This window comes from Trachurus trachurus (genome assembly GCF_905171665.1).
Source record: "Trachurus trachurus genome assembly, chromosome: 23".
Taxonomy (NCBI): Eukaryota; Metazoa; Chordata; class Actinopteri; order Carangiformes; family Carangidae; genus Trachurus; species Trachurus trachurus.
In genome coordinates, this window is record NC_139912.1 from 20,106,225 (window position 1) to 20,131,381 (window position 25,157).

Below are 25,157 nucleotides of genomic sequence, written 5' to 3' on the forward strand. Positions count from 1 at the left end.
CTGGTGGTGCGTCGTCAATAAAGTTCCGACTGGTACTTCCGGTGAGCAGCGGCACAGCGGCGGAAACTCAAAGCTGCTGTGTAATTGTTGGGTTTAGCTGCCGGAGCAGCTCGGTCTTTCTGTAAGAAAACACTTTATTCACATTAAATATGCCGGATTATTTGGGAGACGACCAGAGGAAGACAAAGGAGGAGGAAAAAGATGACGCACCTATCAGAGGTTAGTGAAAAAAAAGGCCAATTAACCTCTAAAACAGCAGTTGAATGCTCTTTGCTGAAAGGAGACCTCGGACTTAGCTCCGGTGCTAACGTTAGCATCTCTTCAACAAATTGCTTCTGTTCACCTCTGCCTACTTTAAGTGTGGCCGTTCAGTAAACGTATATTTTGAGATGCGAAACATGCAAATAGTGGACGCAAATGTTACATTCCTAAATATGTATGTAATAAACTGCTGTGCTGAGCTGGACAACAAAGCTAACGGCCTACTGTCACTGACAGTGCAAAATCATTTATGTTGTTTTCATCTTCTTCACAGCTTTGGATGAAGGGGACATCGCTCTGCTGAAAACCTATGTAAGTACAGACCCAGAAAGATTTATATCAACTGTAATCTGTCCGTTTAAGGTGTAAGTTTAGCATACATTAGCATTGTTATGTTATTCATTCAAAGTTGCCCTGAATTGTTGTATGTTATTTATCACTAGGGTCAAAGCACCTACTCGAGACAGATTAAACAAGTGGAGGATGACATCCAGCAGCTGCTCAAAAAGATCAACGAGCTGACAGGTGGGCGACTGAGCCATAAGTGTATGATAACAAAGACCACATTGCTGCTTGTGTGTTGGTGTCACTGGGAAATGTCACCTAAATCAAATTCCACAAAATGCTTGCGGGGATAAATTGCCTTAAATGTCCTCTGTGTTTTTGTCTTTGTCAGGCATCAAGGAATCCGACACCGGCCTGGCCCCACCAGCACTCTGGGATCTGGCTGCTGACAAACAGACTCTGCAGAGTGAACAGCCCCTGCAGGTGGCAAGGTAAAGCAAACTGGATGGTAACTGTAAATAGATCTTAGTACATTGGAGTCAGTACTACTCATGCAACACAAGATCCTTGGGCTTTTTATAGTGGTATGAACTGTGAGGGACAGAAACAGAAACGGCTGTTCATGGTTTACAGCCAGAATGAGACGGGACAACAATACATTCAATCAATGGAAATTATCTAGTCTTTAAACTGTGTTGCTGTCAAAACATTTCATGTCCCCCCATTTGCACTAAAGGTAGTGTAATAATTAACTGTAACTGTTTTTCTTACCCACAGATGCACAAAGATCATCAATGCAGACTCAGAGGATCCAAAATACATCATCAATGTCAAACAGTTTGCCAAGTTTGTGGTGGACCTGAGCGACCAGGTGGCCCCCACTGACATTGAGGAAGGCATGAGAGTTGGGTGAGGCATAATAATTATTAAAAGTATCAAATATCATCATAATCATATTATCACATTTATTTACGTGAATTATCTAATGAAACAATCTCTTCTTCTCTTCCAGTGTTGATAGGAACAAGTATCAGATCCATATTCCTCTGCCTCCAAAGATTGACCCCACTGTCACCATGATGCAGGTATGAATCCACCACTCATAAAAAACATTTTATCAATGTTCCAGGAAAGTTCAGATTAATTTATTAGGCTGGAAATGTCCAGATGAACAGACATTTCCGAAAGGAAACTTTTCCAGGTCTAGTAATGATTCTTTGTCAAATATGTGGTGCTGTAGGTGGAGGAGAAGCCTGATGTGACCTACAGTGATGTTGGTGGATGTAAGGAGCAGATTGAGAAGCTGAGAGAAGTGGTGGAGACCCCCCTGCTGCATGTGAGTGCTCACCCTCCAGTCTCCATCTGGAGTTTTCCCTAACAGCTGCCCAGAATAAAACTGCCATGTGGATGTAACTACACACACCTCCATCCTGACCCTTCATTCACATTTCTGTTTTTATTTCTCCCCTCCAGCCTGAGAGGTTTGTCAATCTGGGTATCGAGCCCCCTAAAGGTGTGCTGCTGTTCGGGCCCCCTGGCACAGGAAAGACCCTGTGCGCTCGTGCCGTCGCCAACAGGACCGACGCCTGTTTCATCAGAGTCATCGGCTCCGAGCTGGTGCAGAAATATGTTGGAGAGGTGAGAAGAGCTCCCAGGTCAAAGACTAACAGCTGTTTACTTCTAAATATGGACCAGAAGATGTTTAATTATTTCCTCCTCCTTCCTGTGTCGTAGGGAGCCAGGATGGTGCGTGAGCTCTTTGAGATGGCCCGGACTAAGAAGGCCTGTCTGATCTTCTTTGATGAGATTGATGCCATTGGAGGTAAAGCTCACCCTAACGCAGGGATCCAGACTAACTTGTTACTAAGAGCACAGTGGCCCCTAACTTAACAAGCAAGCATAAAATTAAGGGGAACACACTGTAAATCGATTTGCAAAGCAAATATTCACTTTTCCTTTTCATTCATGATCATGACACACGGTGCAAGTTACTTTTAGAACGGCGGAGCAGATTTCTTGGTTTCCCTCATCAAACTCATCAAATACACAATCCAACAACTCCAAAACGCTCTGGTAGACAAGTTGTGACCTGCACATTCACCACGCTATGAGATAATAAGTTGTTTTAGAGGTAAATTCATGCAAAACCGCTGATGCATGTTCCCAGTCTCTGCATTTACCTCGAAAACAACTCTGTCTCTTACCGTTCCATTATTATCTCATAGCGTGGTGAATATGCAGGTCACAACTTGTCCACCAGAGCATTTTGGAGTTGTTGGATTGTGTATTTGATGAGGGAAACCAAGAAATTCCATTACCCTCCGTGGCGTAGCTCTGAGCAGCTCGCGGCTCTGCTCTGCCATTCTAAAAATAGCTTGCGTCAACAATTAAAGGTAACAAACCTACTCCTAAGACTATAGGGATTATAGCAATTATTATTATGCCAAAATGTTGAACTATCCATTTGAGAGTGAAATCAGGTTCTAATGCAGGATTTACTGGCTCAGTGTAGAAAAACAGAATCATTTGTAATAAAGTTTACAGATAAAACCCACTCCCTCCTTGTTAAACACAAACCCTCGTCCTGTGTTTGAACCTGACAGGTGCTCGTTTTGACGATGGCGCTGGAGGAGACAACGAGGTCCAGAGGACCATGCTGGAGCTCATCAACCAACTGGACGGCTTCGACCCTCGTGGCAACATCAAAGTTCTGATGGCCACCAACAGACCAGACACACTGGACCCGGCCCTGATGAGACCCGGGCGTCTGGACAGGAAGATTGAGTTCAGCCTCCCCGACCTGGAGGTGAGTTAGATTCCCATTAAACCAGCCATAAGCGTTTTTTTCTGCTCATCTAGTTGAACTGTTACTTTCGAAGTGCAGTTTTCTCTGATGAACTTCTTGACCTCACCTGGGTTCATTCTGTGTTTCAGGGGCGCACACACATCTTCAAGATCCACGCCCGCTCCATGAGTGTGGAGAGAGACATTCGCTTTGAGCTGCTGGCTCGTCTCTGTCCCAACAGCACTGGTAAGACCGACACAACAGCTTTCAGACTCATGTCCGATTTTCTCATCTTCACATCTCCCACTTCTATCTGATTGTTGAAACAGCCTCTCTACCTCTGTGGCTCAGTTTGACTCATCACCTGTTCTAAAATCACCACACAAGACTCACAGGAACATTGTCAGGTCACATGGAGCGTTTGTTAATTAGCTGCAACTGAGGAATTACAAACTTCAAACTCCCAGTGAGGTCTAGTTCAGACCTGGTCGTAGCCACGTTCCTGTCGTGGTGTGAATGCAACTGAAGGACTCGATACTCTACGTTTGTCCTCTGACAGTCTGATTGGTCCTGCCACTATTTTATTAAAAACTCAGATGGGGAGAGTTATTCACAGTTCTACAGTCAGACAACCAACCTGTCTGTTGATTGGCTAAAAACAACACACACCTGTTAATTTGCATAAAAGCAGGGAAGTAAGATTCAGTCACAGCTGGAGACACATGTTAAATCTGTGTGAACTAATGAACTCAGGTGACCACGTGATTGGACACAGAAGATTCAGGTTAAAATCAGAGCTTCCAGTGTGCAGTACTCATCTATGGCCACAAGGGGGCACTGAACTGTCGTTCTGTCACTGAAAGAAAAACTATCTATCTCTAAATCCAATTGGTTTTGACCCAACAGAGAAAACATTTCTTTCTTATTTAATACTAGCTGTGCATCATCATTGTATTATTATGAAAAGTTGATATTTTAGAGATGCATCGTTTTCACAAGAGCAGTTTTGTGGAACTAATTTTATCTCGGGTGTGATTTGAACAAAGACAAACACTGTCTATAAATGTCTTATACACTGCAGTGGTTGTTGAAATGCAGTTGAACCCGTTCATTCAAGGCCTGCAGACAGTTATCCTGAGCAGCTACAGCTCTTCACTCTTGTGCGAGCAGGTTGTTATCGTCCTGTGTTGCCAGAAGGCCACACAAGTATCTAGATGAACGAGTGAACTTCCTGTTCACCCTGATAAAAACTCTGATGTGTGTTTTCCTGCCAGGCGCTGAGATCCGCAGCGTGTGCACAGAGGCCGGCATGTTCGCCATCAGAGCCCGCAGGAAGATCGCCACAGAGAAAGACTTCCTGGAGGCCGTCAACAAGGTCATCAAGTCCTACGCCAAGTTCAGCGCCACCCCCAGATACATGACCTACAACTGAGCGTGTGTGTGTTTGTGTTTTTGCTTTGGGCTTTTACCATCAAAGAAGCAAACATCTGTAAAACATAACATTGTACTTTCATTGTCATTTGTTCATTTAAAAATAAAAGTTTATTCCAGAAGGAAGTCTCAGTGCTTTGTAAAATAACCACATGGTAACTTTAAAGGCACCCTGTGTCAGGCAGTAACAACATAACTAAAGCTTCTTCTTTCTTTTACATGTAACACAGCAGTTTAGATTCTAGGATGTGAGCTGACAGGATGTTACGTGTACATTAGTGTTCCCTGTAACAGCAAACGTGACACTGCAGATTGACCAGTGCTGGTTTAAATACACATATACACAGAAATACAGCTGAAAACATAACTATCAGTACACAACTTCTCAGTAACCGTTAACACTTAACAATACCAGCATGATGATGAGGCGCAGCTTCTGGTCTGTTTCACATTTCTACCACAAACTGCACTCTGACTGAAATCTCTCAGCAGCTTAGTTTGACTCCCAGTCAGAGCTTCAACACAATTACAAAAACTAATGTTAAAAGTGCAACTCTCAAACTGCTCCCTCTACTGAGAGAGAAACAGAGGATGCACAGGAGTAGAGCTGTAGAATCCCAGCTGGATACTCGATCCTGAATATCTGATTGGATAAAAGCCTCAGAGATGCCGTCTCTTAGATTGGACAGGGTTGCAATCACCTCTGTTCAGTGAGGGTGATTGTTCTGTGATGCTGGAACGCCCGTGGAGACTCGCTCGTCGCTCCGGGTGACGGCACCTCAGCCGTCCCGGGGTCGGAGCTGCTGCTGCGGTTTGTCCTCGTCTCTCGTCAGGTCGTCTCGTTGGCTTGGCCGGCCGCCGGGCGGGAGTTCGAGTGTTGACATTGCAGCACGGCGTCGTGGACTGTGAGGAACACCATGTCTCTGGTCATGACGCCGCTGAAGAACTGCAGAGTGTCCAGCTCGTCCAGCAGGCTTCCTTGGAGATTAAAAGCAGAGTGAACGACCAATGATGATCACAGCAACGAAAACTGACAAAGATTCGTCCAGATGAGATTACACTGAGCTAGTTACTGCTGTGGAGATCAGAGGGCCTGTCACAGCTGATGGTCCAAAGGGAACATATTAATAATCACATGTTCTAGTACAATAAACCCTCCTTCATGCATGTTATTATGTTCTCGGCTCTGAGTCTTTCCACTGTTTGGCTGACTGTTTCCTTAGTGATCCAATAAAAATAGGGCAGATTTCAGATAACACACTCAGAGAGAACAAATCCTTATATGGTTGGATAGTGGGTCAAGGAGGGCGGAGCTTGGTGACTGCTTTGTTGTGACATCACAAAGTTACAGAAGTTCTGACGGTTGTTTTGAAGGCCCAGTTTATGAATACAGAAACCTATGTATTTCTCTGTTTACTGAGGCTCTGACACTTTTCAGTGTTAATATACAGTGCCATGAAAAAGTATTTGCCCCTTTCCTGATTTCTTACTTTTTTGTATATTTGTCACACTTACATGTTTAAGATCATCAAACAATTTTTAATATTAGACAAATATAACCCAAGTAAATATAAAATGCAGTTTTTAAATGATGATTTCATTTATTAAGGGAAAAAAGCTATCTAGACCTACCTGGCCCAATGTGAAAAAGTAATCCCCCCCCTTGTTAAATCATGAACTAACTGTGATTCTACTCTCCACCAGACCTGTTGAATCAAGAACCACTTCAATAGAACCTGTTTCAGTGAAGTGAAGGAGGCTGAGAGATCTCAAAAAGCAGTCATCATCAACCAAGCATCGTGCCGTGATATGTTGAGCTGATTTATCATCACGTCAGTGTGACAGTTTATCTCTGTCACAGGAAGAAGACAGGATGCAGCTGGTTGTATTTCACCTGTTTTATACCCTGTTGATTTATTTTGCTTTTATTTCTGTATCTTCCCTTTTCTCTTGGGTCATCTGGCTTGTAGCCTTTGTATCTACCCTCATCTACCTTTATACTATGTAGGATCTCCAACATACTAAATTAATTGCAGTGCAACTCCTGAGTTAGAGTATGCATGCAGAGGTGAAGCAACTGTAACCCATTTAAACTGGGATTAAACAAGTTGTTGATATGATACTCTAACTATTGTCCTCATCATCTTTGATGCTATAAACAGGTACAGTATCCAAGCTCTGATAACATCTCATTCCTCTGTGCCACTGATTTGCATTGTTTCCACAAATAAAGTAACAGACACACACTTTGATAAAACACAGACACAAACCATCATGAATACTTACTGCTGCAGCCGGCTATAACCACCCGCACATCCACTGCTGCATATTCCTTTATCACCTGTTGAAACAGACAAAGTGAAAGTGAAATGATGGTCTGTTTACACATGTTGTTCTACAACAGGAGGTTTCTATAACCTGACCTGAAGAAAACTGTAGTAGCACAGGAGAGAAACCTTAACATCTGCGCTTCCTTCGTCCTCACCTGACCTTAATGAGTATCATCCTGAGGGCTCATTATTATTTTTTTAAATGAGGAAAAAGGAAGAACCTGTTTGACGGCCTTGGCTCCCACTGAGTCGATGAAGTTGACAGGCGTCCAGTCCAGGATGATGGAGTGGACGGCGCCTGGGGATTGGATGAAGAGGGTGCTCTCACAGTCCAACATGCTGCTCCTGTCTCCTGACTGGCCGTTCCTCTGCTCCTCTGCTTCAAGGTCGTAGGACACCACCTCATGGGTCACCTCCTCCTGCTTCTTGTACTAGAATCAATCAAAGGAACTGATTTTTAGGATAAAAGATTTCAACAAAGCAGAAGTATCACTGTCTAAAACTGTGGGATATATTATATTGTATCTTTTATCATGAAACTGAGCCTAATTCAGTGGTTCCCAACCTTTTTTGCCTTGTGACCCCATTTTGACATCACAAATTTCTGTCCGACCCGTCAATCAAATGTGCCAGCTCCGATATTTTCCTATGCTGCTTTTTATTTGAACTCGATTTATATTCGAGAAGTGAGAATGGTGTTTCTAATGATAATTTTAAAAAGCATAATAATTAGTTAAAAGATTTATCAGTATTTTTTTTTTATCAATTACTAGACATTTCAGACGACCCCATATAAATTACAGGCGACCCCACGTGGGGTCCCGACCACAAGGTTGAAAAACACTGGTCCAATTTGTCTATGGGGCTTAAAGTAGGTGTCAGTTTCATATGTCTACCTTACACCTACTTTAGTATATGACTTGGTAGCCAAATGAAGATGTTTTTCTCTCACAGTTCCCACAAGTGAACTATGGTGTTAAAATAAACACTCAGTGTAATTTACTGCCATCTCTAGGGCAACCAGCCCTGCAACGTTTCCTGGACTGTCCTCCGCTCTGGGAGGAGACGGACACGGACACGGTACAATGACCAGCAGAACACTCCCTGGCTTCAGAGCCTCTGCTAGGAAGTAAAGGGCTATTATAGGAAACTAAAGACAGTGTGCATTTTTTCTACTGTTATTTATCCAATGATGATCAGCTGAAGCAGAAGCAGCGGAGGAGAGTTTGGTTTTGTCTAAGTAAACAATAAACATGCTAGAAACACGGAATCTGTACAACCAAAGTAAAAATTAAAATCAGCCAAATGAAGGCGACAGACTCAGTGACTGAAGTGTTAATGTAATGTCAACAAGAGGAGCTCTGTGGAGGCGACTCAGATTAAACCAAGTTAAAGGAACAGATTGTGAAACCTGAGAAACACGGTCAGTTGAAACCTCCCTGCTGCTGCACATCAGACTGGAAACACGTCCAGTCCTTCAAGGTTTTACACAATCACTTACAGCACAGACGCACTAGTGCAAACATGCTGCCTGCGTCACATTTACACTGTCAACAAATCCGATAGTGTACATGCACACAACATATGAGCAGGGACAGGAGACAGAGACAGAGACTCACCTTGACACAGATCTTAGATGGAGAGTTGTTGCTGCTGTTGGCCTTCTCCTGCTTCTTTCTGGCTTTCCGAGCAGCTTGTAAGTGTTCAGGGTTTACTCCTGTCTGTGAAGACACCAACAGCACTGGATTAATACAGATTTATGTAAAGGTTTTAGTAAGATGTTACACTTGTATAATCAAGCTTATTAAAAAAAATCAAAATCCAGATTGTATCTCTGTGTCATGGTTTGCTGGAAACATTTCCACAACTTGGACACAGATGACAACTTCCACACCAACACAGAGGAAGTAACACAGTTCTGCTTGTTCTGCTCTTCTGTATGACATGATTAATAATTGCTACTTCTTTTCCTGGTCAGGCCTAAAGCCGATGGACGTCACTGACTGGTTGAAGACTGATCATTACCAGCCCGATGCATCACCACAGTCCCTAAACTCCCTACGAGCATTGACCGTTATTTACTGTGGGGGACTGTGGGACTGATTCTTTTCATGTAACTGAGCAAGACAGTGAATTTACCTATTTCCCAAAATGTATATTTTTTGTTTTAAATAAGAAATATTCACTACATCTGGTTTAACATCTGTCACACAGACTGTACAAAAGCTCTACTGCTCCAGGTCAACATGCTGTTATGATCCTTATTCATTTCCCTGTGGTATATCTGGAGGATGCAGCCTGTGGTGCTGTTGAACTGTTATCTGCCCCCTATTGACATAAATGGGACAAAACCAGTGGCGAACCATGGACCCGGACCCTGGGCCTTCAATAGGACCACACGTAGCGATAAAAAATTAAACATAGCAATACAAACAATAGCCAGAGCCCTGTCACATGGATAGTCAGCATATTAAAGGTTTCTTTGCCCTAACTGGCTTCACAACACACAAAGGTGATTCCAGAAAAACAGTCATTCAAAGCTGGCTATCATGAATCACTTATTTAAAAAAAAAATGAAACAAGCAAATCACACATTCAATTAGGCTACTTCACATATTTGTTTAGCTGGAATGAAAGTAAAATGTATTCTAGAATAGCTGTTCAACAACTAAAGATGGATCCATTGCTAATCAAATGTTTTTTTTTTGTTTGTTCGAGCTTAGACACAATTGAATTTCAATGTAGATTTAATATTTCTGCCAAAAGTGGCTATAAAACAAACAACGTAAAGGCACAAGCTCTTAGTAAATTATGCTCAGCCATTTTTCACTGGCTTGAATGGCTATAAAACTACCAGTATATGCAAATTGCAGGTTTGCAGAAACACCTGCCTGTAAGGCACAGTGTAGCTCATCAGCACCTCCAAATACACCACAGAGGATTTATAACAGGACTTTTGTTTTGAAAGATTCAATCTGCCATGACATTGTTTCCACAACCACAACCCAATAATAACATGTCTCTGGGTAACAGTAATGATGGCCTGCTTTAACAACGTCTGTGAATTATACTGTAGGTAATTTCACCTTAGAAAACAGGTGAAAGCAGCGCAATGATCATATATTTACCTCCTAATTTAATGACCACCTGTACTGTTGCATTTTAAACACTCACTCACTCACACACACACACACACACACACACACACACACACACACACACACTGGATAGGATTACCTTCTCCTTGAGGGCATTCACATAAAGGTCACTGTTGGCAAAGTAGATTGAAGAGTTGGAGTGGAAAATCTTAATCCCCTCGTACTCAGCAGCCTGGGAACCAAACACAAATCACACAGCTCAGTCTTGGTGGGAAACGTTGTATCCTGGCTTCAGTCTGAGGTGTTAGGTGTGTTTTAATGGCCTCACCTTTTCATACTCATCTACATCACAGTAGAGCCCTGTTCCTTGGACGTGGCCCAGGACGGCACTTTTGGGGCTGAAAGACAGAGCAAGATGTCAGGAGAACTTTGGTGCTCGCACCTCTTTTACATTAAAGGGATAGTTCAACATTTTGGTAAATTGGCCCATTGCCATAATCCCTATAGTTTTAGGAGTAGGTTCATTACCTTTAATTGTCGGTGCAAGCTATTTTTTAAAACGGCGGAGCAGAGCCGCAAGCTGCTCAGAGCTACGCTACGGAGGCTAATGGGATTTCTTGGTTTCCCTCATCAAACACACAATCCAACAACTCCAAAACACTCTTGTGGACAAGTTGTGACCTGCAGATTCACCACACTATGAGACAGTAATGGAACGTTACGAGACAAAGTTGTTTTCGAGGCAAATGCAGAGACTGCTTGCTGAAAAACTGGACCCAATGCGAACGCGCATCAGCGGTTTTGCATGGATTTACCTCGAAAACAACTCTATTTCGTAACGTTCTGTTATTATCTCATAGCGTGGTGAATGTGCAGGTCACAACTTGTCCACCAGAGTGTATTGAGTGGTTGGATTGTGTATTTGATGAGTTTGATGAGGGAAACCAAGAACCATGAGCCTCCGTAGCGTAGCTCTGAACAGCTCGCGGCTCTGCTCCGCCGTTCTAAAAATAGCTTGCACCGACAAATAAAGGTAACGAACCTACTGCTATGACTAGGGATTATGGCAATGGGTCAATTTACCAAAATGTTGAACTATCCCTTTAAATTTCTCTGCTGACATGCATAGGTCATACAAACTGAATTTACACGCTATGATGTGTGACATACAGTTGATATAAAAACACATTCAGGCTGAAAACGAGCAGCTGTCCGTCATCTGTACCTCTGTGTTCTGTAGATGACTGTTATTATGGCGAAAGCAATGGCCACCAGGAGGCCGTAATCCAGACCCAGCAGCACAGACGCTACGAAGGCTACGAGCCAGATGGCCTGAGAGAGAGGAAGAAACCAACAGGTGTATAACTACACAGGTGAAGTAAAAACAGCTGCATCCTCTCTGACATCCTCTCATCATGTCTCACCTACCTTCAGTAACATTTAACCTAATCGAGACTGAGACATTAACAGAAAATTGACATGTGTTTTATAATCATACAGCAGGTCCTACATTCTATATTAATACCGTATACTGTAATAGAGTATCAAAGCTTCAGTCCACAGTGAAATGCACACGGCCTGTATTCAAAACTGAGCCTTAAAACCAGCTGTCAGGACTTGTGTGGCTTTGTGATGTCATAACAACGCAGTCTCCACTCTCTGCGGTGCTCACAGCTCCACTCAGCCTTCCAGGATTTGGTTTCTTTGAGTCTTTTATGAGACATCTGCTAGATTTTTATTACATCACTCAGAAAACAGTCAGCAAATCAGAAGAGAGGCTCAGAGGGCTGTTCTTCAGTGATCTGATCACACGTGGACACCTCGAAGTACATCAGTACACACCGGCTTTAAAATGTGTGTCCACATCCCACATGCCTCCCGAGAGACCACTTGTGATCAGACGGACAGAGGATGTATGGAGGAGTTGAGTAAACTAATGTGCTACTTACAGAACCCGCAGTTTAAAATAAAGTTTGAAATACTATTTTTTTGGTCCTTAATGATTCAGCAGCAGATGGCATCAGTAGAGAAGGATGAACATTGGTTGTATTAGATTTACTATCAAGATTCATTCTGAAATTTGCATCACAGTTTCAACAATTGACGGAGGTCATAATATGGCCACGGGCAATGTCTAAATTTCAGCAGCCAAATTGCTTTTTATTTAATGAAGGTAAAATGTGTCACAATATTTCATCTTGTTTACAACAGGAGCCCTGATTTATGCCAATTCTGTAACTTGGTCAAAATGCTTTCTTCTTTAATAAACAGTCATAACTCTTAACGTTTTGAATCCACAGTCAAATCAGTGAGTTGTTGTTCTGGTGACGCATGTGTTGCTCACGGTGATGAGACTATTTTGAGAGGCAGTTAAAAATCACAACCATCTACAACAATCCTGACTATAACACAGTGAACTAATAGGAACAGTAAAAAAAAAGCAGATGTGCTCATTTTTTGACATTTCTGATGTAAGGTTTGGTTTTAGACACTGACCAGTTCGATCTTACTGGTTCTCCATAGAGCAGGAATGTCTCTGATCTGTTTGAACATCCCCAACAAGTTCACCATGATGATGGCAGCCAGCGCAGTCTGGGAAACAGAGTGGAGGATAACACAACATGAGAACAAGAGAATGCAGAAACAAAGGTCTTCTCATCTCATTGGTTGAAACATGGGAGGTGTCAGTCATTGTTTCAACAGTCTGAGAGGAAAATTAAAGTGTCAGGATGCTGAGCTCTGCACCATCAGCTCCTCAGCTCCACCCACCTGAGGGAGGGGCTGAAAGACAAAACCAATGGCCACCACCACCAGCAGCACCACCATGGACGCCAGCAGCCCTGCAATCTGAACACACACACACACACACACACACACACACACACACACACACACACACACACACACACACACACACACACACACACACACACACACACACACACACACACACACACACACACACACACACACACACACACACACACACACACACACACCAACTGTCAGTATTATGTCTCATTACTTAACTATAATTTTACAGAAACAAATAAAAACATTAGATCATGTCTGTGTGTGTTACCTGTGTTTTCCCCCCTGTGCTCTCCTGCACCAGGCTTCTTGACATGGAGCAAGTGATGGCGAAGGTTTGGAAGAAAGAGCTGATGAAGTTACACAAACCGATGGCGATCAGCTCCTGAGAGAAGAGCAAATGAAATGAAGGCCTCAACAGACAGAAGCAAATTTAATGGAATGAAATATGAAACTATTCTGCAGCTAATTGTGCAAAGAAAAGATATTTCTCAAAGGAATGACTCAGGGAAAAATCTGCAGCGTGTGCATGAGAAGGCAGACGTTGACAATTCACAATCAACTCATCTGAGTCACCAGTCAGAGGGACGATCGCCAAACATCATCATGTGATTCTCCATACGATGTCAGATACTGCACCATACAACACGTCGCTGGAGCAGCCCAGTCTTCTCAGTGTTTTGTTTCATATAGCGCTGGCTGTTAAACCATGTGACTAAGTGGAATTACCTCCTTCAGTTGCAGCTCTGCCAAGCTGCAGGAAACGTAGCCACAGCCTCCCCTTCCTGAGTTACAGTGTTGAATCACGGCCAGAACATTATGACCCACCACTGAGGTTGACCTTTGACCTTTTGGATAATAAAATGTCTGACTTTATTTTATCCTTGTAGAAATTTAAGTTTAATTGTGTCATGATTAGTGTATGAATTTATGAGTTGTGGCCAAAAACATGCATGACCTTTGACCGACAAATTCTATCCAGTTCATCATTCAATGTCTGCACTGATCCATCCACCCCTGTTTGTAGCAGCGATCACATCCATACACACGGCATGAAACAAGCTTTCTTCTGAGCAAATCTCAGCTCCATGAACTTTAGGAAATCAGCTTACTGAGGGGGCCCGACTGTGACCCGATCACTTCGGTGTGTCGGGGGCCTGCAGCTTTTCAAATGTGTCCACTCACCTGGTTGCCATCCACACTGTAGCCGTGCTTGAGGGCAAAGATCTTGGCGAGCGAGATGCCCATTGAGAATCCAACGATGGCCACGGCGAAGGAGTCTGTGACCAAACTGGGTAACAGAGAGAACTCTGGGACAGCAGGGGGGAGAAGCCTGGTAACACATGAGAAAATATCTGTAGTACATCCAATATATGGTGTAAATGTTATTATTATTCTTTCATTAGGGGGTTCATTTAACAAAACTGAGGCAGAGAGCAGTAGATTTGATGCAAAGTAAAAATATATCAAAGCAAAACCATGGTAAACTCAGAAAAATCCCTCCTCTCTAAATTCCATGACAGCCCCCAAATCCCCCTGACGATGAGAACCTAACAACCTACCCCGTTGGGATCTTCCCCACTACGTCCACCATGTAGTTGTCCGACAAAGACAGACCGTACGAGACGCCCGTCGACACAATGACGACTATGATCTCTCCGGGGATGGGAATGGGCAGTTTCTTTTTGAAGCGCTCATTGATGTCTTTGACTCCGTACAGGAAGACCATACACACGAGGCCCAGGATGACAGTGGTGACGTTGGTGCTGGTGATGTCACTGAACACGGCCTTGACGCTCTAGGGCAAGAGAAACAGGACCATTAGTCCAGTTATGACTAATTTAAAAGGGATAGTTCAACATTTGGCAAATTGGCCCATTGCCATAATCCCTATAGTTTTAGATTAGATTAGATTACATTGCTTTATTTGTACCCGCAGGTAAATTTGGCTTTTAGGGGTTATTTTTAGAACGGCGGAGCAGAGCCGTGAGCTGCTCAGAGCTATGCTATGGAGGCTAATGGGATTTCTTGGTTTCCCTCATCAAACTCATCAAATACACAATCCACAAGTTGTGACCTGCACATTCACCACGCTATGAGATAATAACGGAACGTTACGAGACGGAGTTGTTTTCGAGGTAAATTCATGCAAAACCGCTGATGCGCGATCCCGTTGGGAGCAGTTTTTCGGCAAGCACTCTCTGCATTTGTCACGAAAACAACTCTGTCTGGTAACGTTCCATTATTATCTCATAGCGTGGTGAATGTGCAGGTTACAACTTGTCCACCAGAGCGTTTTGGAGTTGTTGGATTGTGTATTTGATGAGGGAAACCAAGGAATCCCATGAGCCTCTGTAGCGTAGCTCTGAGCAGCTCGCGGCTCTGCTCCGCTGATCTAAAAACAGCTTGCAACAACAATTAAAGGTAACAAACCTACTCCTAAAACTATAGGGATTATGGCAAGGGGCAATTTGCCAAGATGTTGAACTATCCCTTTAAGCGATCTCCCTATTTTTTAAATTTAGGAAACATGATAAAAGGTTCCCCTGAAGAAAGGCAACTAAAAAAACACCCAGAAACCTTTAAACTCACATAAATAGCTGAGAGGGGCCCGCTGAACCGCTGCGTCTTCACCCCCAGCAGGTACTTTAGCTGGGAGACGACAACATGCACAGCTGCTGCCGTGGTGAATCCTCGCACCAGAGGCTCCGTGAGGTAGATCGCCACAAAGCCAAATCTGAGGAGACCTAAGATGATCTGAAAGAAAGGGGAAAAGAAATGAATAAGTAATCAGAGATTGGTTAAAAGATAAGGATGAGATACATATCTTTATTTCAAATAAAAACATTAAATCAAGCTGTGGAAACATCAACAGTGATTCAGACGTCACAACACCTCGAACGGACGGTGATTTTTGAGTGTGAGAAGATTTCAGCAGGCTGTATCGTGTTACTGAGATGTTCTAACCAAATAAGAGACGCTCTGTGGGGGTTGAAGACGGAGCAACAGCAGCTCTCGGCGGCTCACCGAGCGTGTGGGTTGCTTCGACACTGACCTGGATGATTCCCACCAGGGTGGTGAGCACCACAGCCACCTGAACCCTCCTGGCGTCACGAGCCTCCACGTCCACAACGGCCGTCATGTTGGATCCGTTCGCGGGCAGGACGTAAAACATCGAGTCCGGGGCTTCCCTCACCGCAACGCCACCAATCATGAGGCTTATGACTGCAAAGGTGCCTGCAGATCACATGCACAACATAAACTTATTCTGTGATTTCCTTTGACTTTGTTATGTTAGTCATTTGACCTTTGAGCAGCTTGGTTTCTGTCTCTCTAGTCATTTCAAAAGGTTGAGATGGTGTAGCTACTTGTATCACTTTATCAAATGGATTCAGAGGTCTGAGCGCTATAGCCATGTCAATGAGAAGCTTCAAGTTGTACGGTCACTGACATTTCATAATCCTGCTGCTCAGGTCATCTGAACCCACAGAGACAACACCAAAACATCTCGTAATCAACATCAGTGTGTAAATTGTGAAGCTTGACAGAGAGCATCAGCAGTGTGAACAACAGGAAAAGGCCACTGGCTAGAAATAAAGGAGGTCAACAGCATGAGGATGGATTAGAACACAACAAAAATCCAACGACAAAAAAATAAAAATACCGTCACAATCGTATACGATTGCACCAACCTCAGAGGGTTAAATGAAGAATCAAGGATGAACTGATCAGAATCAGATGGTTAAAGGTTAAATGCCAAGGTCAGTTTAAGAAGTTTTAGTCATAAGTCAATACAAAGCAATTATGAAAGTTTCACACAAATATGTTATAGGACTCAGCAGGTTGCTACTGTATAATGTATAATGATAATGTCAAATCAGAGTTGAGCGAGCCTCTTTAGAAAAAGCCACTTAATCTTTGCTGAAAATTTTCTTTTTATGACATTTCTATTCATTTCTTAAAGTCAACTGAAATGAAAGCAAAAACATATTAAAACAGCTCATCTGATTTTAATATTGCGTTCACCACTAATCACTGTGTCAGAAGAGTTTATAGTTTGGGAAATGAAAAAGGAGATCAATTGTAGCTATTTTTTTAAATTTATTTAGACAGGACAGTGTAAAGACAGAGAAGGATTATCATACAGTAAAGGGTCAAAGGTCAGATTAAAACCCATGGGAATGATCCTGTGTGGTTTATGTGGGGGCAATACCACTTATTCACTTTTACAGTCTGCAGCTTGTGTGGTAATCTGGTATTGTTTTAAATATAAAATATTTTTCTATACTCTATACATGAGATCTTGATCTCAATGTCACGCCCTGATCAGTTAAGTTTATAGTACAGATAGTAGCCTAAAGAGAGCGGTTCACATGAGATCTTGATCTCAATGTCACGCCCTGATGAAATAAAGTTTATATAGCCTAGTACAGACTTCAAACCTGTTTGAATGTTGATTCCTTGCGTTACTGTTTACATTTGAATGACATGTGATTTGTGTGTGACACACAGAAAATGGAATGATCTAGATTAAGAGAGAACCAAAATAATGAGAAGACCCATGTAGTCTAATTGGTCCTGCACTAACTGCTCCTCCCTTCAGTTTTTGTTGAACCACGTTAAAAAGGTGTTGCTTCAGCTGCAGCCTGTCATCAATTTGGATGCTGCAAACTGTGTTGAACTGCACGGTGTAATTCTCACATCACTGCCCATTAAATGAGTGTGGCTTGTCTAAACAACAGACACATAGATGTTGTGGTGTGATTACGTTAAAGAGATCTCTTTAAGATTTCCTCCACTAACCAACCAAGCTGCAGTCAGTATAACCACAGTCTCTTCCTATGGTTCAGGGTGTTATGATATTGCAGTGAACTTACCTTCTGAATATGAAATTGTGTTGCGTTTACTTGTGTTATAATTAGTGTATGAATTCGGAAACATATTTGTAAGGTCACAGTGACATTTGACCTTGGAACACCGAATTCTAATCAGTCCATCTTTGAATCCCAGTGGATATCTACCAAATGTGAAGACAACTCCTCAAAGCACCACTGAGATGTCATAGAGATGAGATGAAAACATGATTACTCTTTATGTTACTGCAGACATGATAACCCTTGATAGCTTTTGACAATTTCTGTGAGAATACAGTACAGAGTAAAAAATCATCTGCATCTGTATTATGATGTGTAAGGAAGAGGAATAACCTGAAAGGATGAAGTCCAAACTTTACAAAATCCACACAACAGTAACAGGCCAAATGTCTTATCTTAATCAGTCGCCCAAACACACAGACTCTTATCAGCGTCGCCCGTCACTGCAGGAAAATGCAAACACCAACCCCAACACCACTGTCCTTGGTCAAACATTATTGTGTCTGAATCACGGACATATTTTACCTTAGCCCTACTTAAGTGCAGGCTCGGCCCTATACAGTATCAGGATTTCTTAAGAGTGTCTGTGTGTCCCTGTGAGTGAAAAGGCCACGTTGCCTAGCATTTGAACAGCAGCCCAGTTATTCCCTCACACCCTCTGCCAGAGCAGTAAATGGAACATTTCAACGGCAAACCTGCAATTAGACCACGATTCGCCAAGAGGCCGGTTCACGCTGCACCTAGCTGCTCCCTGTTGGGTGTTCATTGTGTTCGCATCAAATGGCTGAGCAGGGTTTAGTTGATTATTCCCATTTATCAGATGAACTCTCAGGTTGGGGCTGACATTTGAGACGACGACCGGGAGCCGCGTCTGGGAGAGAAAGCGGCCGCATGGCTGGGATGTCAGACGGAGGGGTGGAGCTCGTGTCAGCCGAGGACACGGTTACCACAGCTCAGCACAGACTGCACAGGATCTCAGTGTCTGTGTGGATTATACCAAAGAATTATACCAAAGTTTATGTTCATGTTATCCAACTCTGGCAGCTGAACTGTAAACTCCATCAGAAGATAAGTCTGTTAGTCCATCCAGCTGATAGGAATGACCCAATCAGGAATGTCGCTCATTGAATTCAAATTATGCAGCTGTTTATCATTTCATGGTTAGTCAATCTGTCTGTCTCCAAGGATCCTGGCGGCTGCAGCCTGGTGTCACTGCAGTGAATGGCCTCTGTCTCTCTTTGTTTTTGTTTTTTGTAATAACAGTTGAAATCTGAAAAGAAGTGGCAAGGCCCATGTTGGAAAGTACACAAAAAAAAACATGTTTACAGCCTGGGACAAAAACCGTTTTAGTCTTTATAACTAATTTCCTCCTTCATAACTACTGTACAGGAGGTGAATATTAATATTACCCAACTATTTCAGCTTTTTAAGGTTTATAGTTACGCAAAATTGAGGAAGTGCCGCTGCTGCTTAGTCTCACACAGAGATGAGACGTGTTCTTTCCTTTTTACCGTCTCTCACCCTTGTGTCTATCTACATTTTTCCGAACGTCAAAAACGTAAGCCGGTTGTGCTCTTCCGCTGTAATTGTATGTTTACGTTTCCATGGTTTCCATGGAAATTTGTGGATATCAGGGATGGACAATTATTCTTGAGGAAACTTGCATGAAACCCAAATTGTTTCAGAGGCCACACAAATGTTTGTCACCCTGTAACTTTTAATTTTAAAGTTAAGATCAAATATAGAAAACATACATCGCACTCAGTCTTATTATTATTATCATATCAATAATGACTCCAAACAGCATCTTATTAAGACCAATGAATATACAAACATGTCATAATATAATAATAATAGTTATGATTATGATGATAATATTAATACCACTACGTCAATCATGTGTGACAGTGCACAGTTGGCATTTCAAAATAAAAGCAAAGTAAGATAATTTTATGCGGCTATAAAATAAGCCTTATCAGTTCATTTCTTTTATGTATTTAAGTATATATATTTTTGGCATTTCCATGCCTTTATTTGATAGTACAGTCGAGAGAGACAGGAAATAGGGAGGCAGAGAGAGGGAGGAAAGGGCCGCCCGATGCGGGATTCAAATCGGGGCCAACTGCACGAGGACTGTAGCCACATGGGGCGACTGCTCAACCTACTGCCCCACTCGACGCCCCCTCATCAGTTAATTTCTGACTCTGATCTCACGGGCCGGATGGAAGGGTTTGATGTGTCGGGTCCGGCCCGTGGGCCATAAATGCCCAGGTCTGGTCTATCTGTGTTCAAATGATGACATCATTCTCCACAGTTGTGAACAAGCTCTGCTGGCTGCATTATAGCAGGCAATCACCTTATCAGTGGGCTAATTCTGGTGTAAAAGGGGCGTAACAATACACACACAGCAGGTAGCACCCACCAGAACTTGACCCTGACACACGGCCTCTACAAAAGGCTTTGCACTCCCTTCTTACCTATTGATATGTGTCTGGACGTGCCGAAGAAGGTGTAGAGCACAACGGGGTAGAATGAAGAGTATAGGCCGTACACTGGAGGCACAGCAGCCAGCATGGCATAGGCCAGACCTGAGAGAGAGAGGAGTAAAGTTAACAGTCCCAGCAGCAGAGTGATTGCATCACAGCTTCAGAGCTACAGTCAAACCAAAACAAAGACGGCGTGAAGCCGACAGCAGCCCTGCAGGGGTTGGCAGCTGGCCCTTTACTATTTAACCCTTGTGTCATTCCAGTTGACCACAGTGGCTCGTAGCTACTGTACAACACAGCAGCGCTGCCGGGGGCCGCGGGACACTGACCTTGAGGGAGCTGCACCACTCCTGTGCTGAGACCCGAGACCACGTCCGAAAACAGGTACTGCTTGACCGGATAGGACGGCAGCCATGTCAGAATGGGGAGGAAGCTCAGAGCTGCTGCCTTGGCCTTCTCCGAGGAACACCTACGACGTGAGACAAAAGATTCATTTTGACAGAGGCTCCTGATTCTGGTTCAGTGCCTAATCATCTGTGTACACATAAAGGTGGCACACCTCGACCTCGCACCAACAAGACATTTCTTAATCCTCACATCCTGCCAAAAACAGACAATCACCATGAGTAAAGAGGGAGGGCAGCGTATTTTAAAGGAAGTGAACTTGAGAAATGCGTCTATAAATGGATCAATTACATCAGCACAGGATAATGATGGGTCAATATCAATGTTTTTACTGCCTTTTACCAGCGATGCGCTGCACATTCATTGTTAGACAGCGGCAGAGAGCACAGATGTTTACAGACACCTTTGTCAAACAGATTTTAACTCCTGATCACTGCCTCACTTGTCTCATCCAACACAACTCTGTAAATATTTAGTAGCAATGCCTTTAAACCAGTTAGACTTCCTTGTTCACAAATGCCTCGTCACACATGGTCTGGACTGAAGTCAGACCATTGTCTGACTCCAACGCCCTGACCTTGTGGTTCTTTAGTCATTTTTGCTTCAACTTAAGAAATACAGGAGTCATTGTCTATCTGGAAAACCCCCTGGCTTTAACTTCCACTAGTTGATGCCGATGTCCTGGGATATTGCATTCAAAGAAATCATATTGAATTCAAATAAGATTTCAGGTCTTTTTTTCAAAAAATAGTTTAAATCCCTAAAAAAAAAGTTTATGTAAACTTGATTTTTCAATATCCTAATTCTTAAATTTACATTAATTGAGTGCATTTAAAGGGATAGTTCAACATTTTTGGGAAATTGCAGAGACTGCTTGCCGAAAATCAGCAGTTTTGCATGAATTCACCTCGAAAACAACTCTGTCTCGTAAAATTCCGTTATTATCTCATAGCGTGGTGAATGTGCAGGTCACAACTTGTCCACCAGAGCGTTTTGGAGTTGTTGGATTGTGTATTTGATGAGTTTAATGAGGGAAACAAAGAAAGTCCATGAGCCTCCATTGCGTAGCCCTGAGCAGCTTACGGCTCTGCTCCGCTGTTCTAAAAACAGCTTGCACCGACAATTAAAGGTAACGAACCTACTCCTGAAACTATAGGGATTATGGCAATGGGCCAATTTGCCAAAGTGTTGAACTATCCCTTTAAGTGGCAGCCACAACAACAGTTATAAAACTTTTAAGAAAACTGAAGCTGTGCGTCCTTGTGTGTTAGAGCATTTTCCTATCTGTATGTAAATGATTTGTACTTTATCTAGTGAATCACAAAGTGTTATGGTCTGAATGAGCTGCACCTGGCTGACCAGTGCAGGGGAGTCATTCCTCTTTCCTGAATAGAGGAAGTCCATGATAATAAGAAGTCTTTTTCGAGAGGAGGGAAGTGCGACTGGGTTGAAATAGAGCTCTTCCACGCCCTTTTTCAAAAAGTGACAGGACACACCCTCAAATGGAAGCAGACAGTGTGTTCCTCCTTATCAGTCAGTGTGATTTACATCTACACAAACATGTTTTAACTGTGTCACTGTTCAAACTGCCCTATAATGTGTGACGGTTACCAAGCAAAACTGTCAAATCTTCCACTTCTTGCCTCTTAAATACACAATGTTGTATGTCATTGTTCTTTAAATACTGTTAGACTGTTAATCAGACAAAAACAAGAAGTTTACACATGGGACCCTTATTTCTGGGAAACTGTGATGGGCATTTTTACAGTATCATATTTTACAGACTAAATTTAAGTTGGAGATTGAATGAGAATGATCCTAATGATAAAATTGGACAACGACAGCTAGATTTTACGGCATAAACCTGTTCAGACAGGATCGACCTGCTGCGCCCACGTTACATTTGCTCTGTGTTTTCTTTATCAATCAGTGTTTTGCACAATGTCCCTGAGGCTGAAGCTGTGTCTTCAGTTTGCTTGTTTTGTCTGAAGATATCTGCTGAACAAAGACAATCTTTACAATCTAAACATTGCAACCGAGGGCATTTTTAATCTACATTACTCCAACTACCAGAATCCTACAGTTGAGCCATCTTTTGCATCCAAATTAATGAGTAGCTATATCTGAATCTGGATTTACTCCAATAACCTGATTTCTCTATGCAAACTTACCTGAACTGGTTTGCCAGCCTCTCGCAGAGGGAGATGGACTTTTCTTTACGCTCCAGAACCTGCGACTGGATGAAAGCTTCATTAAAGACTGGACGCTCGATCCTGTACATCAGCTGTGCATCCTCTGCATCCTCCCTGGTTGCCACCTCTTCTTGCTCCATAGCAGAGACAGGGCGGCTGTTCCGTTTTCAACAGTATTGATTGTGTTGCCCCTTCTCACATCTCTGTCATTGCTCTGACCAGCTCGTCTTCATTCCTTTAACAGCTCCAACTTTAATCTGTCCACGCTTCCTCTTTTTTTCTGCTCAAAGGACAAGAGGAGGAAAGATAACATCATGCTGGAGTGATGACAACCAACCAGAACTCTGTCTTAATGCATTTTTGTGCTGATAAGGGATATCTGTTAGCTTTATATTGTTACTAACCCTGAGTGAGTGGTTTACCTGCCAAAAACTAAATATTAATTTGATATGGTTAATATTTAGTTTTTGTATAAGCCAGTTCATGTCAGTACAGTACTGTGCAAAAGTTTTAGGCAGGCGTGAAAAAATGCTGAATGCTTATCCATCATGCAATACCATCAGTGAGGCGTCTGATTGGACCCAAATTTATTCAAACATTCAGCCAGTGTCATTTAGAACTATCATCAGCATAAAGAAGAACAACCCCCGGTTCAATTCCCGCATCGGGCGGCCCTTTCCATGCATTTTGCATGTCATTCCCCCTCTCTGCCTCCCCATTTCCTGTCTCTCTCTCCACTGTGCTATCAATTAAAGGCATTAATAAAGCCCCTAAAATATACTTAAAAAACTGTGTGCAGGTGTACCTACCTAGAAGAATTGATGCTGTTTTGAAAGCAAAGGGTTGTCACACCAAATATTGATTTGATTAAGGATTCTCGTCTCTTTATTCACTGCATTTTGTTAATTGATGAAAAAAAAATTAACACTTCCATCTTTGAAAGCATGCAGCTTTTTTTCCACACCTGCCTAAAACCTTTGCACAGTACTGTAGGCTCTCTCACGTGAAAAGTACTGTATAAGTGAATATAACACATGTTCAATAAACATAAAGGTCTGCCTGTTGCTATTGATAACTGTTGACATAATAATAATACTGTTAAGATGTGACCTGTTACCACACAGGCAGTGAGACTGACGCAGTGTACCAAATATTCTGCTCTTTCTTTCTTCCTTTGTAAAATGAAGCAGCTTCTTTTCCTGTCAGACTTGTTGACTCCTGTTCATCACTTTTCTCCCATTCAACCACATGGCATCACGTGTCTCCTCATTTTCTTTAGCTAGCTACCAAGAAACCGACAGAACCAGAGTGAAGGTAAATCTCCACAGTGAGACTGAAGACCATAATGTTCTGGTTACACACACACACATACACGGTGTCCAGCCACACTGCACTCTCTGTCTGTGACAGCTAGCTCCATACATCTACGCTAACACAGAGATGCTAAAGGGGTTTGTTTTCTTACCTCCGTCCTCCTCCTGGTCCTGTGAGGATGCTGCAGCTGAGAGAGTGCTGTCAATTTTTAAAAATTAACTCCTCAGTTGAAGTTTAACAGCGGGAACGACCTTTAATGACGGACAGCGGCGACCGTTTACGATATACCAAAGATATGTGTGTGGAGTCAAGATGAATCACTCCGCCTTCCGGTCTGCTACGGTGGGCGTTGATCCTTGCGCATGCGCGTTACCTTTGTAGCTAGCCAGTTTGTAGTCCTACAACTTGTGGCATTGCAAAACAAAAAATTACGACACAGTTTAACATAATTGTGTTTATCATTCCCTTCCCGTTTTTTTTTTTTTTTTTTTTTACATATAGGCTAATAACTCATAAAGTATAGCATAAGGTGTAGCCTACTAATACTGTAAATTAGCCCTACTTTTAACCCTGTATTTATCTATCTATCTATCTATCTATCTATCTATCTATCTATCTATCTATCTATCTATCTATCTATCTATCTATCTATCTATCTATCTATCTATCTATCTATTTTTGTCTATTCTTGCACCTAGCCTATTGTTAGATGCTGCACATTGGCTTACGCCCACTTGCATAATGACAGTAAAGTTAAATCTAATCTAATCTAATTTAATGTGATGTATAAATGTTCAAATTTGGCTAAAGTTATGTTGTTGAACAAGCATTCAGCATAGGATATCATCAGCTTTGGAAATATTCTCTTACTGTAACAGTGAAAAA

The 25,157-nt window shown here is 42.5% G+C and overlaps 2 protein-coding genes across 2 annotated transcripts; one reads left to right on the plus strand and one right to left on the minus strand.

The window, feature by feature from the left end:
* The first annotated feature begins 38 nt into the window (after positions 1–38).
* psmc2 (proteasome 26S subunit, ATPase 2) lies at positions 39–4,884 on the plus strand. The gene is made up of 12 exons (XM_083999840.1): positions 39–219; positions 536–573; positions 705–786; positions 938–1,037; positions 1,324–1,455; positions 1,559–1,631; positions 1,787–1,882; positions 2,020–2,184; positions 2,281–2,368; positions 3,150–3,352; positions 3,481–3,577; positions 4,606–4,884. The coding sequence occupies exons 1-12, from the start codon at positions 150–152 to the stop codon at positions 4,761–4,763; spliced, it is 1,302 nt and encodes a 433-aa protein (XP_083855966.1). The 5' UTR covers positions 39–149; the 3' UTR covers positions 4,764–4,884.
* Positions 4,885–4,896: 12 nt separating this feature from the next.
* slc26a5 (solute carrier family 26 member 5) lies at positions 4,897–24,554 on the minus strand. Its single transcript, XM_083999839.1, has 18 exons — positions 24,424–24,554; positions 22,938–23,238; positions 20,691–20,830; positions 20,353–20,463; positions 16,057–16,238; positions 15,594–15,758; positions 14,564–14,799; positions 14,187–14,334; positions 13,273–13,386; positions 12,960–13,037; positions 12,687–12,782; positions 11,416–11,522; positions 10,519–10,588; positions 10,330–10,422; positions 8,712–8,813; positions 7,314–7,523; positions 7,049–7,103; positions 4,897–5,740 (listed from the first exon to the last, which is right to left on the minus strand). Exons 2-18 carry the CDS (start codon positions 23,096–23,098, stop codon positions 5,592–5,594), a joined length of 2,217 nt encoding a protein of 738 aa, XP_083855965.1. The 5' UTR covers positions 23,099–23,238; positions 24,424–24,554; the 3' UTR covers positions 4,897–5,591.
* Between the last annotated feature and the right edge of the window lie 603 nt (positions 24,555–25,157).